The following is a 19506-nucleotide window of genomic DNA, read 5'->3' on the forward strand; positions in this document are numbered from 1 at the left end:
CTAGTACCTCGTCCTACCAACACCAGCTGTTTCACTGGAAAAAAAAACAGGAGAATGTCACTTTTTTCCACCATCAGCACTGTGCACCTAGGAAGAGGTGATGCTTGTGTATCACTTAAGTGGTTATGTTCAGAGGTTGCTGAGGTTTGCATGGGGTTTGTAAAACAGATGCAGCTGGCAGTGGTGAATGGAATCAAAATGGAGCACTGAGGAGTTCAACATCTCTTTGAAAGACCTTAGCTCTGCACAGCTTGTATTTCCCTGTGAATTTTATACCTGACTGATACAGACATCTGTGCTCTTACCCTAACAAAGCAGAACGAAGGGCTGTGTAAAGTTGCTTTGCCTACTAATTTCTTGGAAATGGATAGATGGCTAATCCATGAGCTGTGCAATCTGCAGTCTTTCTCAAGATATCTTAACCATAGCAGCTGATATTTCTGCTTACTCAAGTACCTCTCCATCTCTTAATTCTGAGAGCAGCAGTGGTGCTTCACTGATCAGGAATGATGACTATCCATCTGGAGCATACCACGCTGTCCTATTAGTGCTGCTGCTTTTGGACCACAGATTCTAAAAAAAAAACACTTTTGAAATTGTGTCATGCCACTTCTCTCCCCTGCATTGGCCACTTTCAATTTGTCTTATCCTGAAAAAATACTTATATGCTTTGAGTTTGGCTCGATCTTGAGCATACATTTGACCTGATCTAGCTGCAGATGTCACTGTTAATTGCAGGGGAGTTAGACTAGGTGACCTTTAAGGGGCCCATCCAACTCAAATGATTCTGTGATTTTATGAGCCCTGCAGCATTTTGAGCACTTTACAGCCTTGTCCTGGCCCGTGCAGACCTCTCTGAGCTGCTGCCAGCTGCATTCTGCTTTCCTGTACTCAGATTGATGCCCAAGGGAGGCGGGATGGTAAGGGGATAAGAGGGGTGGTGGCCTGCAGAGATGTGACTGTCACCCAGCTTTGGGAAGAAAAAAGGGCTCAGCTTGCCCTTTTGTTCCTTCTGTACTGCTGAGTGTGATCTGCCCCACCTGAGAACAAAACTGTGTGTTGTTTTTCTTTCAACAGGTGAACATGGTTATTGGCATTCTGGTTTTTAACAAACTTGTATCCAAAGATGGAATAACAGATAAGAAACTGAAGGAACGGGCAGGGTATGCCTTATCAATACATCTAAGTAAAGAATAAAAACAAAAAACAACAACAAAAAAAAACCAAGGTTGTGGTCAATAACCAGGTGAGAAATACAGAGAGAGATTGGAGATGGAAACAAGCAAAAGCAGTTTTAAACAAAATGGAACAAACGAACAAAGAAATCCATGGATTAATATTTCTGCCTTGTTACTCAGCGCAGAGTCAGAAAACAAAATAACAAAACAAGAAGCAGTACCTTACTGATATAGGGAGAGACTGAATTCAGCTCTTTGTTAAAAAGGCTTCATCCCGAACTGACATATTCTTCCAAAATATAGGAAAAAGAAAGTGATTCTTTTCACTAGCTCCTGGAGAATTAGTTGGTTCAGAGAGGGATGTGTCATTGCTGAGTTTGGCACGTGGCATGGGCTGTGTGACAGCAGGATTGCATCTAGCAGCTGGCAGATGGCTGAGGGATGGCAAAGGTACACAGTGCTTTGAAGGAAAGAGTTTTGAAGGCATACAAGTGAACAAATTAGTATATGAGTGGTCAGTAGAGAAAGGTATCTCTTCTGCAAGAAGAAATTCTGTTACCTCCTGAAATTCTCCCTTTTCCACAGTCACCACTCAAACCTGAATCTCTGAAGCCCAGGCCTGGTGCTAAGTGGTTTACTCTGTAGTGTAATGGAAGAGTTTATTTCACAGCTCTTGACAGCAGCCAGTATGACAGCAACCACACAAGGCCCTCCCTTGGCTTACTTCCAAACTATTGACAATGCATCTATTTAGTGATGGCATCAAAACTGAGAGCAGAAGCAAGCTCTTATCTAGCCAGAGAAGAAGGAACAAGAGAAGGCTCACATTTAATCTACAGTGTTGACCTGGCCAAATGGTATAGTTCCTTGGTACAATGAGGAAAAAATCTTGATGCCTAAGTAAGATATTTATTACAAGAGGAAAATTAAGTCCTTTTGGGTGATCAGAGGTATGTGTTATTGCTGGGTTAAATATGTATGTGAGTAAGTGACCTTAGTGCATTGCTTTAAGCAACCACTAACAAGGAAATGCTTTATCTGGCTGATGCCTTTTTTACAAAGAGAACTCAGGAAAATACCTTAACTGCAGGCAGAGTCTACAGAAAGGTAATTACGCTGAAAAGTCAATGCTGAAATAAATCATTTATTGGATTACCAGAGCAGCGAGTTGCTGCTTATCAGTCTGTCCCTCTTTAAGTTAAACTGCACACAGAAGGATCTTATTTAATACCTATCAGCTGGTTATTGATCATACTCACAGTTATACTTTGACAACAAAGCCAACAAAGCGAAAAAAAAAAAAGTCCTTTTTCTGATGTTCTTTGTTTTTTCTTTCTTTTCTCTTTTTTCCCCCCTTTCATGTCCGTGTGTGTGTGTGCAGCACTTTTAAGCCTTCTCTGTGCTAAGTGATTTTGTTCTCCTTTCCAAGTGCACCTGCTGAGATTGGGGGGGATGCTTTTGGGATCCCCGATGCTCCTCCCTTTAGCTAGCTGCTTCTGGCCTGGGCTTGGGAACCGTGTTGGAGGGTAGATCTGAAGATAATCAGACTGAGTCATGGCCTCGGACATGTTTGGATCTGAGGAGATGGTATAAAGAAACGTTGTGTTTCCTTTAGCAGAGGCAAGAAGTATGGTTCAGTGTTGGAAAAAAAAAAAAAAAAAAAAAGGGAAATCCTCCCAAAAAAGGAGGGGAAATTGACCTATTGAATGAGGAGCCCAGCACATATACCCCAGATTGGTTGTCATTAATAAAGTAGTGTTAACAGCTTCTGCAAAATAATACCTCAGACACAATAAGTCTTGCCCTATAGTTAACAGAGGAAATCATTGTGATTACTGATGTCATGAAGCTTTGATTTTCTAAAGGCATTTATCAGAAATATCTTTATACTTGTATCAGAAAACGAGGCTGTGGAGAGGTAGATGTGGTTGCATGGAGAGCTTGCACATTGCACATGGATGCCACAAATCCTTTCCAGGCAAATATCCTGTGTTAGAGATGGGGAGAAAACCCTGCAAGAGGTTCTCAGCAAATACCTGCTTGCAGTGCTCCTGTATTTCCCCGAGGTTGACCATCCTTATTCTGCAGTCAGCTGCACCAATAGCATTTTTTGTCTTGTTGACATGAGTGCTACTAAAAGCAAATGTTTTCATGCTGGATGCAGGGACCTTTAAAATGAATTTTAAATTTATTCAGCCAACATTTATTCCAGAAGCATTTGTGTGCTTATGTAGTCAGGGAAGAAGAATGAGACTATAGGGTGTATTCACAAAGACTAATTTTAGCCTGCTGAGTTTAATCTCCCCAGGCTTCCTTTGTAGCCATTGGAAAGAGACAGGAGCTTTGTTTAGTTTTCCCAACTTCTCCCTTAGAGGAGCTTTACTTCTTTTATCCTTCTGCTGATTGACTTGATAAAGGTTGCTCCAACACCTTGTATGAAACATTCTCTGCGTGTGCTGCTGGGGTATGGCAGAGCTGGATGGTTAGTGCCAAGACAAGTAATTGGGAAAATAATGACTATATTAAAATAGGGACAGATTTGGATTGCCCTTCATCTGGAAGTGTTTCATGTTGGAAACATGGGCTGTGCATGGTGTAAAGCACTGTTCAGTATCTAGTAGCAAAGTCCAGGCTTCACAATACACATGCGATAAGTCTGTGAGCTGTTCGTGGATATTTTAAGAGGAAGAAAAAGCTAAATTAAATGAATGCATTATTCACTGTGGTTGTTCCATTAGCTACCCTATCATACATACATGCACCAATATAAACCTAGCATGGAAATTCAATATATTAACAACCTCAAGCCCCATAGTAGAACGAATCAGAATACAAATGTACCCACATCTGTGCTTACTGCTTACAACTTTCTGCATAAATGCACCCAACAGCAATTACAGTTGTGTGTTATAGTGGTCTTTTGGCTGGTTCTTTGTGGTTCAGTGTCATTCATGTTTCTCTGGTACAGTTTTCCATCAAATTCCTTGAATCAATCTATTTTCTTTTTGCTGCCTATCTCTGCCTCTCTCTGTCTCTCTGCTTATCTGTTCTTTGTGGCTTATAGGTCTGGGGATGGACCATATTTTTTTTAAGGGTCATGCACTTAATGCCTCTCAAGACCCACTTTATCTTTAGTTCAGCCACTGTCCTCACTGGATTTACACCATTTTGCCTGGAAGATAGGAATTTATTGACACGGGAACTAATTTTCTCTGTGTCTCAAGGCTGAAAGTTGCTGTGAGACATCTTAGTTATGAGTCCTTATTTTGGAAGGCAGTGATGGCTTATGTCACTGTAACTAATTCAAAGACAATGAATAGCCATTAAATTAAGCTCAATGACCACTAGGAACACTGATAATGCTGTGTTGGTGTTTATAGGTGTATTCTTTTTGCAGTGAGACTGAACACAAAGCCATAAATGTTAGGAAACCATCAGCTAAGTTTCCTAATCTCTCTCCCAGCTATAAAAACCCAAGGTCTAGTAATTCTAAACATCATCAGCTTCACTGCCATCACCAAGGAATGACAGACATGCTATCATCAGTGATGCTTCTCTGACATCAGGCACTGTGTGTAGGTCTGCAGGATGTTTTGCAGTCTCCTGCCCATTTTCTATGCCAGATCTGATTGGGCAGCATGGATCTGTGCAAACCAGGCAGTGAGTTAAAAGTAGTAAATTCTGGAAAGAAAAAGGGCCAGTCATCAGCTCGTGTGGCTTCTGAGCTCCCAGGTAACAGCTGGCTGTTCATACATACAAACATCTAAAAACTGTGGACATACCCTTCCCTAAGTCCACAACACATTATGTACCAGCAGCCCACAACAGCCTGTCTCTATGGTTGATCTCCTCCAGAAAGAGGGAGCAACCTACACGAACAAGTCTCAGGATTCATCCCAAAGATATTTTCAACTCCAAAACAAGATTTGAGAAAAGAAATATCTCAAAAGTAGTCAGTGTGTCCACTTTGCCGAGTTTAAAACTCATAGGGCTTCTCCATGAGCAAATTGATGGTCTGGCAAAACACCCTTAATTTCAAGGACATATGCAGCTGTTGTATGTGCATGCTCTTAGTCATAGATGAAGCCACCAAAGAGTACCTTATCTCTTGGTATTGTCAGCTGCCAAAAAGAAAAATGTTTTTTACAAAAAGGATGGTGAGGCACTGGCACAGGTTGCCCAGGGAGATGGTGGATGTCATGTCCCAAGAAATATTCAGAGTCAGGCTGGATGGGGTTCTGAGCACCCTGATCTAGCTGTAGGTGTCCCTGTTCATTGCAGAGGACTTGGACTAGATGGCCTTCAAAGGTCCCTTTCAACTCAAATGAACAAATGATTCTATGTTATGGGTGTTTCCACTGAGATGAGGACTTGCACACAAGGGCCATGTGTTATCCTTTGGGAAACAAGCTAAGTAGTCCCCACAGCCCTACTTCTTGCCTTCTACTGTACAACCCTGCCACCATTTTTTGTTTTGGAGCATAAAGGCCAAGAGGGAAAAGAGCAATTTCTCAAAAAACAAACCAAAAGAAGGAAGTGAAGACTGGGAGAGCAGTACTGGTTTCTCTTCCATGGGTGCCAGAGAGAGACACCCTGAATCTGGTAAAACTTTCACCAACACAGTTCCACCCTCTCCAGTGGCACCAACAATGCCTCTGAGTCATACATTTTCCCATTGCTCGCATCTGGAGTGGTACAGATGAGAGAATTTTATTTCTGCCTGTCTTTCATTTTTCTTTTCAAACTGGGTATGGTTGGTTGATTCCCTTTCTTCTTTCTTTCCTTTGTTCTTTCTTTCTTTTGGCTTCTCTTTCCCTTTCCTTTGTACGTTTGTGTTCATGAGCAAAGTGTTTTGTTTTGTTTCAGTCTTTTGGTTTTAATTGCAGTCAGATGGCAGTGCCCCTTTACGGCATGACGCTCAAATGTTCCAAGTGTGGAGTAGTTTCTTCTGCTGAAGTTTCGGCCACAGCCACCAGTAACGCCATGTTAGTTCCTCTAATTTCAACTTCTTTTCTTTCTTTCTTTCCACTTTCTTTTATTTTTATTATTATTTCCCTCATTCATTTCCCCCCTCCCTCACCAGTTCCTGTTTGTTTTCTCTCCCCGTGTCCCTGCCCACTTCCCTATATCCCCACCTTTCCTTGACCTCATTCTGTGGGCCATGAGTAGTGTAGGGCTTATTCAGTGTCCTTGAAGCAAAAACTGAGGGGCTGGATCCTCAAAAGCACTCTATGACATGCCTAGATTGAAGCATGTGAGCAGCCCATGGAAGACAAAGGGACTGGTATATATTTCTTGCCCCGATTCAATTTAGTTCCTTAAGTTACGGACTTAAAATTCTCATTTCTGTTAATTTTATAGATAGAATGGGGCTAGTTTACCTTCAGCATATGCTTGAGTTTTTTACTCCAGTGAGACTGCAGAGCACTGAACATGATTTAACTGAGTTGGTGAACCATCTACTGGCGTTTGGTATTTTTCTCTTCTACACGGCTAGAGTTAAGTTTAATACCTCACAGGGCTGCATTTCTGATTTGATAACTGTTGACTGTCTCTCTTTTGTACCCTTAAAAGCACTTGGAATTAGTTCTCAAAATCTGAAAGTGTTTCATGGCTCTGTGTTATGAAAGTCAAATGCTGTTAAATCTCTTCCTAGATGCAACTGGAGTTAGTAAAAATAAATTAGATTATAAAATGTCAGGGGTTTGTTCTGCTGGAGAAGTTGTTACTATTTATATTGTTGGCTTTTCTCCCAAAGGTTAAGGTAGGAGGGAGAGCAATGAGGAAAGATTTGTCTTTCCTCATTCCCTTTCTGAAACTGTGTTATTTACATCCTTTCAAGGTGATGCTATATTTTGATTTTAATGTTTACAGTAATACCTATAAAGTGTGTGCAACAGTTTCAGACATCTTCAATTTCTAGAAATCCTGGCTTTAATTAAGCTAACAAAAATATGCAGTTGAGAGCCAAATCTCAAAATGCAGAAATGTGAAACAAAATCAAAATGTGAGGATTTCTCTCTGTTTATTATTATTATTATTATTATTATTATTATTATTTCCTGAAAATAGCTGTTTCTAGAAAATCGAAAGCAGGTTAGGGAAAAATACATATATCTGAAAAATGATAAATTGTTGTTAGAAAGAAAATTTGCCATCACCTCACTTAAGACATGACAATTTCTATGAGAAGTAAAACCTAAACAAATTCTTATTTATTTATTTATTTATTTATTTATTTTATTATTCCCAAACAAAACCTAAAACATTCCTATTTCTTTTTCACTGCCACACTTGTTCATTTACCTTTTGCAACAGTGCCCAGAGGAGATGCTGAGATGGCACTGGTCCAGACATGCATATCACGAGTCTGGAATTAGCAGGTCACTGCATTTTGGTTTCCTATGACCTGCAGAGGAATGCTAAACTAGCAGAAGCCTTACTATTAAAAAAGTTAACTATTAGGTAGGAGAGGCTTTCAGTTCATAATAATTTCATTTAAAAAGTAAAGCAGTCTCAAATCCTTCCCTATAGGCTGACATTGGTCTTTCATAAGTCATACATTCTAATTCATCGTCAACTTAGAAAAAAAAAGGAGATATGAAATCCAGATCTCCTATTGTCCTGCTTTTCTGATTTAGGTAGTTTGGTAGAGGTTAGAGGACCCATGTAAAAGAATATATCTTTTCTTTTTGCAGTAGATAGAATACCTTTAGAAGGTTAATGCCAATACACCTGAAACATCCCATGCTATTATCCTTGCAAAAGGAGCTATACGTTAATTAGTAAACTCATCTCTCAACTGACCTTTTTTCTCCCCTTCATTCTGAAGCTGAACTGTTTTTCTTCCTCCAAGTCTATCATAAACAAGGTTATCAATAAGGCAAAGCTTTGACTACGCTTCACTATACTTCATGTCACTGCCACCATTCTGCTGGCCTTGACTCAAACCTTGGGCTAGCTTTCCCATTCCATTTTGAGATCTTGTACCATAAACCAGATGCAGTGAGGATTCCTAGCTCCTCTTTGATGTTGAATTAGCCGTAGCTGCTTGGCAGAGAGTAAATTAGGGATGTTCTTGACTCATTCCTTCTGAGGTTCCCCATGCCCTTTCCCACTCACCTCCCATAGGTTTCAAAGACTCATCCCTGAGATAGCATGAAGTGAAAAAATATAACCTCTGTCCAATTTCTTGAAAAAATCAGAGAAGTTCTCAGCAGCTCTTCATGGTAATATCTGTGTCTAAGAGAGAAGGGTCAGAGAAAGAATCTGTAACTAAGTGAAAACATGGTAAACCCTGGTGGAAGAGCTGATAGAAATCATAACAGAAGAGAAAAAAATATCCATTGGAAATCATGCAATTTCTTGACTAGGGAAATGATAAAAGGAAAATAGTGTATGTCTGTGACCTGTTAAACATAAGCCAGACTTGACATCTGTGGGTTAAAATAAAGCTTTCTTTACTGACTTCTTTGGATAATAACCAGGCCGTGCACTGCTACTGGAAGACATCTGTTGCCATCTTTCTTTCCTTTTAATTGTTACCTGTACATCAGCCTCAGCCTGTGAAATAGTGCCTTATAACTCATTTGTCTTTGCTAATCATGAATGATGTTATTTCAGACAGGAGCACTTCAAGGACATATGATTTCTTTCTATTTACTCTGAAAGTGGACAGCCCCTGAAGACACCAGGGATTGCTATTGGAAGGAAGGGAGGAAGGAAGGAGGAAGAAGGAAGGAAGAAAGGAAGGAAGGATAGAATTCTTGCCAAACAGTGCATTGCAAATATAGAAACTCAAATTTTGAATATAGGGAAAAGATTGGTTCAAGTCTTGGCACAGCATATTGGTCTTTCAGGCAACCCATGCAAGGGTCTGTCAAAATCATGGAGCCCTCATGACTTTCATGCATCATCCATCTTACACCATCTCATTGTATCAAATCTCCCATCTAAGGGATTTACATTTTTTCTTGGCTCAAAGCCATTTCAAGAAGTCTTGGACACTTATATATATATACTTTTTCCAGTATTGTGATTCTGGTGAATCAATATTTTTGTACATGGTTGGTTTTATGAAGGAGGCTGTTCATCAGGAACAGTGTTGTTTGCATAGTTAAATGAATTCAAAATTGAATCCTTAACCTGTGGACAATACTCAGACCCTATGGGTTCTTGGACTGTGAAATAACTATTTTCCTTATTAAGGATGAATAATCAAGAAGTGTGCCCATAGCTACCTCATTTCCTACCTGCCTAATTCAGAGGCATTTGATCTCCTGTATTCTTAGTCATATTGTGAAGATAGCAGTAACTGATAGAAGAGTCATCTTCTGGAGAAAACAGGAATAATGTCTTGGGTTTCTGTACTCCCCATGCATGGTAAAAGCATGGGGACTCTCTTTGTAAGTTGCAGATTTCCTGTCTTAGTTCTACACATATTGAGTTAAAAGAAGTTTCTCGGAAACTTCTCCAGGATCTGCTTTCTGAGTTACAAAGTTGTTTTTTCTCTTTTTCTTTCTTAAACTTTGTGTACTTACTGTCCTGTCAGCCTTGAGTAATGAGAAGAATGATCGTTTACATTTTCATAATGGCCTTTTATATAATTGTTAACACATATTGTGCTCCCTTGCATTTGTCCGTTGTCAGGGCACAGGCCTTTAGATCTTCATGTAGATCTTTATTTCCAAAAGCCCTTTTTTGTTCTTTCCATTGCTACTCTAACTCCCATCAGTATATCCTGCTATTTATCTATTTTTTACTTATTTATTGCAAAGATGAAGTCTCCCAATGATACCAGTTAGATAAAGAACAAAACCACATCTAGTTTTTGATATATTGACCAGAGGCCATTACCAGCTCTCTGCTAAAGCTGGTTTAGAGGTTAAGTCTTTGCTGTACTGGATAAAGCTGTGGAAAACTTCAATGCGTGGCCATGTTATTACATAGCCTTGTAAATATACTTGGTTACAATGTGCCATGACATGACCGTATCCCAAAATAATGCACTTTCTCTGCAATGCAGCAGTAACACAGTGTGGTAGGGTAGAAAAATGTGATATTACAACAGTACTGCTGAGTAACGTTGTCATATGGTGGTCATCAGGCAATAAGCCAGCATTACGCTTCCACAGTGCAATGTAATGATATCCCCTTGATATTTGTCACTCACAATTAGTGCTGTCATGTATGCAGTCAATAAATCAGGATAAATCAGTAGGATAAATGTCTTCTTCATCTGCCAGCTGAAGGGACTGACCCTTTGTCTCAGGCAATAAAAATCTTAGATTAATTGATCATAGATAACCCATAATGAAGAGCTGTTAAGTAATCAGAGTGTTGTTGCACAATAAATCATCACTTCATCTCACAGCATGTGGCACTATAACATGATGCTTCTTAGGTCCTGTAAATTTTTATGGTACCTTCTATGGATGCCTCCTACAAAGAGGCAGACAGAAAAGTGGCAGAAGTATGAGTTCTGCTATGTATTCAGCTCACAGAAGTGGAATTAAGTACAAATCACAAGAAACCCATTTACCTTTCCCTGATTTTTCTTTAGAAATTTCAATTCTGATATGATATTTTTAATGGAACCTTTTATTATTATTATTATTCTTTTTAATTTAATATTTCAAAATCTAAGCCAAGCTCTGAAAGTTAAATTAGAGTAAGTTATAGTGCTATGACCCATTGCCATCTGTTGCCTGAGAATAAAGTTTTATGCATTAAATGTCAAGGAACATTTCGCTAACATTTGTAAGGAAAGAATATTGTTAAGAAAGTATCTGCAAGATGAATCACAAAGAAGACAGAAAGTCAGACTGTAATCTCAGGTGATGTAAGACAGAAGCTGACTCAGTTGAAAAAATTCTGATTTATACCAACTGAATATCTGGCATAATATTGTTGCCATCACTGAGTTGGAAGTGTGAAGAGAGCAGTGCTGGTATTAAGGTTGCTTATGTTGGAAGCAATGATGAAGTCCACCTAAATGTGGAGCCCAGAATGTAGGGCTGGGAAAGACTCATTGAGTCCAACCTAAAAACAGCAGGAGCTCTGAAGGGTTCCCTTCATAGGTAAGGAATAATTGCATCCATGTTGTGGTGGCATCTTGAATCCAGACCCACATTATTGTCAACCTGATGTGGCTTTTCTTTCAAAGAATGGGAAACTCCATGCAATTATAGATCTCTGGTTCAGGCACAATATGTAGAGATCAAATCCACTCTCAGATATGGTTGGCAGTGCACTGAAGTCACATCTAGAGCAGCTGTTATGGAGCAAACCTCATCTTTTCATTTAGCTTTTCTGCACCTTTGACTTTTACTGCACTTCCTGCTTTGCCAATTTTATTAATGCACCGTTGCAAATGAAAGCAATGAGAGATTTCAGTTACTTCAGTATAATGAAACACATTTCAGTGGGTTAGGAGAGAAGTGGAATTAAATCATCTGCTTGGCAGTTGTTTGGTTGAGAGTTGTCTTTGGCTGCTGGTTCTTTTTTTTAATAATGCATTAAAATTATAGTTCCTATCAGACATTAAAGTTTAGTTTATCCTATATAAAATTATATCTACATTATATCGTGGCCCTTATCTTACAAGGAAGCGTCATAATGCTTATTTTAGTAGAAAACAGTCTATGCTATTTAATTGCTCCTGTAGGGAAATCACATTGATTAAAAGGAGCACATCTGAACCTGAACAGTTTGTAAAAATATTTGCAGTCAAAGCATCGTTACGATTACAAAAATAACCTGTCACTCCAGTATGTGGTCATTACAGCAGAACAGATGTAACAGTCCTTGAAAAACCCTGTAACTGAAGCCATGGCATTATATCCTGATGCTCATATCCAAGTCCAAGCTCCAGCTTTGTTCAGGTAGAACTCTCACTGAGGTTCGTGAGAGTGATACCTGGATAACCAGCAAGTAAACATTAAAATCTTGATCACATATCAGAAGATGGTAAGCAAGCTCCATGTACCTACTGTAAACTGTGTGTCACAATACATGTCCTGTAATTTATTGTGTTACCTGTATATATTTGTTAGTAAATAGGCTGAGGTTTTCTACTCAGGAAATCCTGAAGCTCGATTTGTTATTTGCTTGGTGCATAGGTCAACTTCTGTTTGTTTGGTATAAGACCACAAAGAAATTCTCCTGATGCACCAAATATATAGGACAATAGGTGGCCTAAAATCTCCATAACTTGCTATTAAAGTTATTTTGGTGAGATAGCTGAGTGGCTGAATCGTCCATGGAAACAAAGCTGCTTTCTCATTTGTAAAGCCATTAGTCATAAAAAAAGGTGGATGTTCACATGACAGTACTAACCTTGCAGAAAGTTTTCTCTTTTGTGCATTAACAATTGCCAAATCTCAAAGGATTTTAACCCAGCATTTCCCCCAAGAACTATTATTTCCAACCCTTGCTAAAGTTAGAAGCAGCTGCAGTTTTTTCAATGCTTTCAGATAAGGAGATACACAAGAAAACTAAAAAATTTCAATTCAGAGTTATCTGAGTTACATTTCCTGATGTTCACAGATTTAGAATTGTAGGGACCAACAGCAACAGAGAAGGGGAGTAACAGCAAAATGCCATTCTTCACATCAGCTCAATGCTTGTCTGTTTTAGTTACTTGAAACTGTGACACGTCCCCACTTGTTGGTGTCTTCCATGTGCTGTGGAAGTCCAAGTGTCTGTAACCTGAGTACTGACAGCCATCGTGACAAACCAGCCTCTGCTGCAACTGTTCCCCTTTCCCCTGGCAACTTACAGTGACTGTATTTTGTCTCCTCTCCTTGGGAAATGTCATCATTGTGCTCTAGTGACATAGAGTGGGAAGGGCATGAGGGGAGGAGTGAGGTATCTGCATCCTTCCTCCCCACCTCAAGTTTTATGCATGACTGCACCATTGGCTAGTAGTCCCTCCCATAGAAATGTGTGTCACCTGTTTTGGTAGAGTGAGTGTGCAAAGCATCTTCCTGCTTCCCTGTGGCTGGGGCTCAGAAGACATCCAGCACAAGTATGCATTTGCTGGAGAAGTCTTCTGAAGCCCCATGGGATCAGGAGGCTGAATTAGCATCCCACATGGAATCAAGTGAGGCTAAAGTGGGGCTGAATTTGCTTTTCCTCTCCCTTAACAGGGCATCCCTTTGGAGTTCCTGTGTGGTCCTGCCCCTCCTGGCTCTCACCTGGATGTCTGCAGTTCTGGCAATCACAGATCGGCGGTCAGCGCTCTTCCAGATCCTTTTTGCTGTCTTTGACTCATTGGAAGGCTTTGTCATTGTGATGGTCCATTGTATCCTTAGGAGGGAGGTGAGCAGTTCTCTTTTATATAACCAAAATACTTACAATAGAAAATATCTGAAAAAAGGCTAATCAGCCTGGTAACTTTTCTAATCCTACGAGCTTTTGCATTCCTGTATGCAGTGACCAAAGAAATGGCCATGCTGTTATCAATCAAAACATGGAATGCAAGCAAGAATGAATCAGTGGTTGCTATGCTGAGTGTACTGTGGAATGCAATTTGGAGGACATTCTTAACCTACCATTTCATCCAACTGAGATATCAGTCTTGGCTTGTTGAACATTATTGTTTCCAGAATGTTTACACGCCTCCAAATATGGAATCTTAAGGAAATCAAATTTTCTTATTTGATTTTGAGAAGGGCAACTCGCACCAAGGTTAACAGAAGGCTTATATGTTGGCAATAGCACGTAGATATTCGAGCTAGAAAGTAATGTGAGCAATAATCAAGTGAGGAAATTGAGTAAATTTTCTCCAGCCTCCCTGTGGAGACTTAAAATGGTAAAGTATATCAGGGAAGAAAAGGAATAATTTTTTATGAATAACAGAGACAGGGAGCCTTTTTTTTTTTTTTCTCAGTATTCATTTTATCTTCTTATAGCTCCTTTAAATTAAGTAAAACAAATAAATTCTTTATGTCAGACCAGTGAAATCAATGGAATTACACTACCAACTTGGCTGAGGTTGCTTCAACTAATTGCATTATGAATATGAGCCTGCATCTTACTCCCATTTTAGTCACTTGCATTTTTTTCTTCTTCATTCATTTCAGTAAATCTTGGATCAGATATATATTTCAACTGGTACAGGATCGTAATCAGACATTGTAGACACAAATAGAATGATTTATGTAATAGCATCCATCATAAAAGTAGCGTGAACTACCAAAGCTATATTTGTTGTTGTTGCTGTCAAAAGAATTTGATTTGTTTTGGTACTTCTGTCTGATTCTGACTTGTGCAAATCCATTTGCTCCTTCCTGCAGGTTCAAGATGCTGTGAAGTGCCGAGTAGTAGACCGCCAGGAAGAGGGCAATGGAGACTCTGGGGGGTCATTTCAGAACGGACACGCTCAACTAATGGTAGGGAAAACTACTATCTAGTCTATTATTAAGAGACTTATGGGCATTTTTAACACTTAACTGATAAACAAAGGGCTCTGTCCACCATATGTTTTGCAATAAACACTCCTTTTTCTTTTAAACCTGCACTTGAACAAAAATAGCACAGGCTCTTTCATAGAAGTCCTATTTCTTTTCATCATAACATTCAGGGGCTAGAACTTATACACGAAGTTTTGCATCCATTTTGGCGAGATCATTCTTTTTCCAGAAAACACAAAGGGAAAATATACCTCTTCAGTCTCCCAGATCTTTTCATCTCCATCATACTGCCTCATTCTAGCTGGAGCTGAGATACAGCAGTTTAATTGATTTAATCACAGCATTTTGGATCACAGTCATTATTATAAAGATGCTGTTTCAAGCATATTTGTTTACATAGCTTCACTAGGAATATAGCTTAAGCACTGTAAACCTCAGTCCTTTTGTGTAAATCCTTTACAAACAATCTACATAAGACAGTAGGATAATAAACTGTGAGGAATCATCTTACATCTGCTCTGGTGTTAGCATGTAGATTCTACAAGAAACATTTGATTTCTGAGGTTGGAGTAACAACATCTGGACAATCGCTTTCAGGATGTGAACAAAACATCCAGTTAGTATTAGACCTGTATCACAACCTCATGAATTTCTGGCAGTCACTGCTATCCTAAACTAAGTAGTCCAGCTTGTGCTTGGATATGAGGTCTGATTTCAAAAGCACAATCTTTAGGTCAAGACATCAAGGCATTTAATATCCTATCACATATCACTAAATGTTTGTTAAAACACCTGCATTTTTTCCTATTTAAATGCATAGTCTTCAGGTTTTCAGACTTCTTGCTATGCGTTTTAATGTGTAGTTAGAAAGTCCCTTGTGTGCCTCATACATCTCCTTCAATAACAGACAATAATATCCTTCAATAAATTAACACACTGAGTTATTTTATTCTCCTTCTGTAAGACATCAAATTATTTCTATACTTTTCTATGTGTCCTTCAAACTCAGTATCATTTAAAAGTGTGGACATTGAATTTGTAATTCTATTGTTACCATCCCAAGAAGTGTATTCTGAAGCGTCAGATTTTTGTCCCTTTATACAATTCTCTGCTTTCATTTATCAGCCACCTTGCAAAATTCTCCAAGATTTTAGCTTTTTTATTTCTGTACTATTGTTTGACGTGTTGAGAAGTAGCAAGCTTACAGTCATTTTTTTCATATCCAAGCACAAAGAACTCCCAAATCCAGGCATGAATGATGGCTCACTACTGATATTTTAGAGAGGTACACTGTTATTTTACAGTGACTGAATTGTACTGTAACCAAAGAATCATAGAATCACAGAATCATTATGGTTGGAAAAGTCCTACCGCCCACCAATCTCCAATACTGCCATGTTCCTAAGTATCTCATCTCCAGTTTCTTGAACACTTCCAGGACAGTGGCTCAACCACTTCCCTGGGCAGCCTGTTCCAGTGCCTGACCATTCTTTCAGAGAAGTAGGCTTTTTCCTAATATCCAAACTAATGCACCTTGAGGCCATTCCCTCTCATTCTATCACTGTTACCTAGGAGAAGAGACTGACCCCTATCTCACCACAACCTCTTTTCAGGGAGTTGCAGAGGGCAATAAAGTCTTCCCTGAGCGTGCACTTCTCCAGAGTAAATAATCCCATTTCCCTCAGCTGCACCTCATAAGACTTGTGCTCCTGTCATCTCAACAGCTTTGTTGCCCTTCTCTGAACATGCTCCAGAACCTTGATGCCTTTCTTACAGTGAGAGGTCCAAAACTGAACATCGTACATGAGATGTGGCCTCACCAGATCTGAGTACAGGGAACAATCACTTCCCTGCTGATAAATGGTGGAAAGTGGCTTAACAATCATCTCCACCAACTCCCTCAGCACCCTTGTGTGAATCCCATCTGGCCCCATGGACTTGTGACAGTCGAGATGGAGTAGAAGGTCTCTAACTGCCTCCACCTGAATCATGGGGAGTTTATTCTGCTCCCTATCCCAGACTTACAGGTCAGGGGATAGAGTGCCCTGAGGATAACTGGTCTGACTATTAATGACAGATGTAAAGAAGGCATTGAGAACATCAGCCTTTTCATTGTCCTCAGTGATCACGTTCAAGAAATCCAAGTCTTTGCAGGACAGCATCTTTACCATTACCTTTTCCGCTAATCTCAAAATCTTCTCAGTGTATTAAAAAAAGCTTAGCTGAGTAAATGGTTTTCCACAAAATCTTGTTGACAGGTATTAAATATGCACTTTTCCTTTATTTTCTTATTGCTTGAGCTAGTGCAGGTTGTTCAGTTACATTTTTTCCTGGAACTTTGTCATCAAAATGTGATAACATTTTTCTTTGTCATCCCACTTGCCCATTTTAATATTGGTCTGGTGTTATTTATCTTTTATTCCCATCAAATTCATTTTATGTTCCAAAAAAATTACTAATAAATAAGCAGTAAAAAAGCTAAGATAATTCTGTAACCATCTCTTCTGGAAGCCTGATAATATTGAAATGTTTATACCTTGTGGATGGTTTCTACAGACCTTTTGTGCTGGTGAAGGAGACTAAGTGTGGGGAGATATGTCCAAGACAGATCAGGACAAGAATTTGTCCCTACTTTATTAGGAATCTGCACAAAATTTGACAACCCAGGAATTAGCTTTTGGGTGAGAAGAACCCAACTAAAAAGCAGTGTTACTGCTCTACCAATATCTGAGAGCCACATTTGGAAAAAATAATGTTCTGTTTTACTTGTTTCAAAGACTAAGCAAATTGTCTCTCCTCCACTCTTCCAGCACTGATTATGTCTGATTCTTGAATTAAAGCACTTTTTGCATTTTCCAGATGCTTTTCTTTTCCCCACCACCTTCTTTTGACCACATCTTCTGTGTTCTCTGTCTTTCAGACTGATTTTGAGAAGGATGTGGATATGGCTTGTAGATCAGGTGAGCACATCACAGGTGAGAATCGACAAGTGACCTGGTTTGGGGATTGAACTAGGCCATATCTTTTTTCCTTTCTACTTTATTTGTGTGTGTCATAGTGGCTTGCATGTGCATGTGTGGGCTGCCCTTACTCTCAACCCTGGCTGAAAGAAAGCAGTTCCCCTAATTTTCCCCTATACTTTGCTTGTCCCATTCCCCCACAGATCTCTTGACCATCTAGCTAAGGTAAAAACTTAGCTCTCAAGTACTACTTCTTACCCATGGTCCTTGTAGCACAGCGGCAGAGAAGAGAATCAAGGAAGAAGAGATGGGCTCCATCTCTTCCAGGTGTGATCCTTCTTTGTTTTAACACCTGCTGATCAGGGCCAGCCTCAGGTAGCTCTGTACTCAGAAGGTGTTTTTAAGGACAGGAACCTGGAGAGCCTTCCCAACATTCCCACTGGCCCCATGCTTCTGGTGCAGTTGTAAGCTGCCTGTATATATGGAGGTGGGTCAGGTCTCTCCTCCTTTGCCTGCACTTTTCTCCTGTGTGTTCAGTCACACACATTCTGAAGATCTGCATGGACAGACTGTGCCTTTCTCCAATAAAACCCATCCCAAAGGGATGTCTGGATCTTCTGAAGTCTCCTTTGCTGTTTGTCTCTGCAGGTTTTGTGCTCTCCTGCTCCTTGCATGTCTGAGCATTTGGCTGAGATTTTGTATTGTTATTATTTTTCCCTTTGGTAGATATTTAGGTTTTTATTTACCTTCTCAGACTCTCTCTTTTCCCAAGCAAGACAAATACCAGCTCGCTTGGCATTTGCATATAATTCACATCTTCCAAACCAGGATCTCCCTTAGACAAAGATAGTATATACTGTGTGTGCAGTTCTCATCATGAGAAACTCTTTTTTCTCTTTCTCTGTATCACTCTCTTTATTGCCCTTTCTGCCTCCCCTCCCCTCCCCTCCCCTTCCCTCCCCTCCCCCCTTCCCTTCCCTTCCCTCTCCCTCCCTTCCCTTCCCTTCCCTTCCCTTCCCTTCCCTTCCCTTCCCTTCCCTTCCCTTCCCTTCCCTTCCCTTCCCTTCCCTTCCCTTCCCTTCCCTTCCCTTCCCTTCTCCCTTCCCTTCCCTTCCCTTCCCTCCCCTTCCCTCCCTCCTCCCCTTCCCTCCCTTCCCTCCCTCCCCTTCCCTCCCCTTCCCTCCCCTTCCCTCCCCTTCCCTCCCCTTCCCTCCCCTTCCCTCCCTTCCCTCCCTTCCCTCCCTTTCCCTCCCTTCCCTCCCTTCCCTTCCCTTCCCTTCCCTCCCTTCCCTTCCCTTCCCTTCCCTTCCCTTCCCTTCCCTTCTCCCTTCCCTTCCCTTCCCTTCCCTTCCCTTCCCTTCCCTTCCCTTCCCTTCCCTTCCCTTCCCTTCCCTTCCCTTCCCTTCCCTTCCCTTCCTTCCCTTCCCTTCCCTTCCCTTCCCTTCCTTCCTTTCCCTCCTTCCTTCCTATTTATTTCTTTCTCTTTCCTTCTCATTCTTTCTCTCCCTTTTTCAATATCTAGCTGTATGTCTATATCTTTTTCTTTATCTAATCCATCATTTATTTATCTGCTTCTAATGTATTTATCTTGCATCTCTCCGTATATATCTTGCAATCACTTATTTATCTCTGTCCTCAGCTGTCTGTCTTGCTGTACCTGTTATTTATGTATTTCTATCTCTGTCAGCATTTATCCTTGTCGTTGTGTTTCTGTGTATTGTCTATCACTGTCACTATCATTTATCTATCTAATATCTATCTATATCTTATTTATCTTCTCTCATTCTCTCAGCCTCACTCCCTCTCCTTGTGCCTATCATAGTCATAGTATATTTATCTCACTTATCATTGTGATATCTTATTTCATGGTCTCTTTCTGTCCATTTATCTTTTTTTTCAGGTTCGCTTCATTTTTTTCTCTATTTCTCTGTCTCATACTCCCTAATTGTATTT

General features: G+C 40.1%; 1 protein-coding gene across 1 annotated transcript in view; it reads left to right on the forward strand.

Annotated features, from left to right (window-relative positions):
- ADGRB1 (adhesion G protein-coupled receptor B1) overlaps window positions 1-19506 on the forward strand; it is a 276533-nt gene that overhangs the window by 235565 nt on the left and 21462 nt on the right. The window contains exons 24-28 of the mRNA XM_085221766.1: window positions 1078-1163; window positions 6065-6163; window positions 13328-13499; window positions 14477-14572; window positions 17514-17568. Coding sequence (XP_085077892.1) covers window positions 1078-1163; window positions 6065-6163; window positions 13328-13499; window positions 14477-14572; window positions 17514-17568 — 508 coding nt within the window. The remainder of the gene's footprint in view (window positions 1-1077; window positions 1164-6064; window positions 6164-13327; window positions 13500-14476; window positions 14573-17513; window positions 17569-19506) is intronic.

The sequence above is a fragment of the Meleagris gallopavo genome, chromosome 3 (assembly GCF_905368555.1).
Source record: "Meleagris gallopavo chromosome 3, MGAL_WU_HG_1.1, whole genome shotgun sequence".
NCBI lineage: Eukaryota > Metazoa > Chordata > Aves > Galliformes > Phasianidae > Meleagris > Meleagris gallopavo.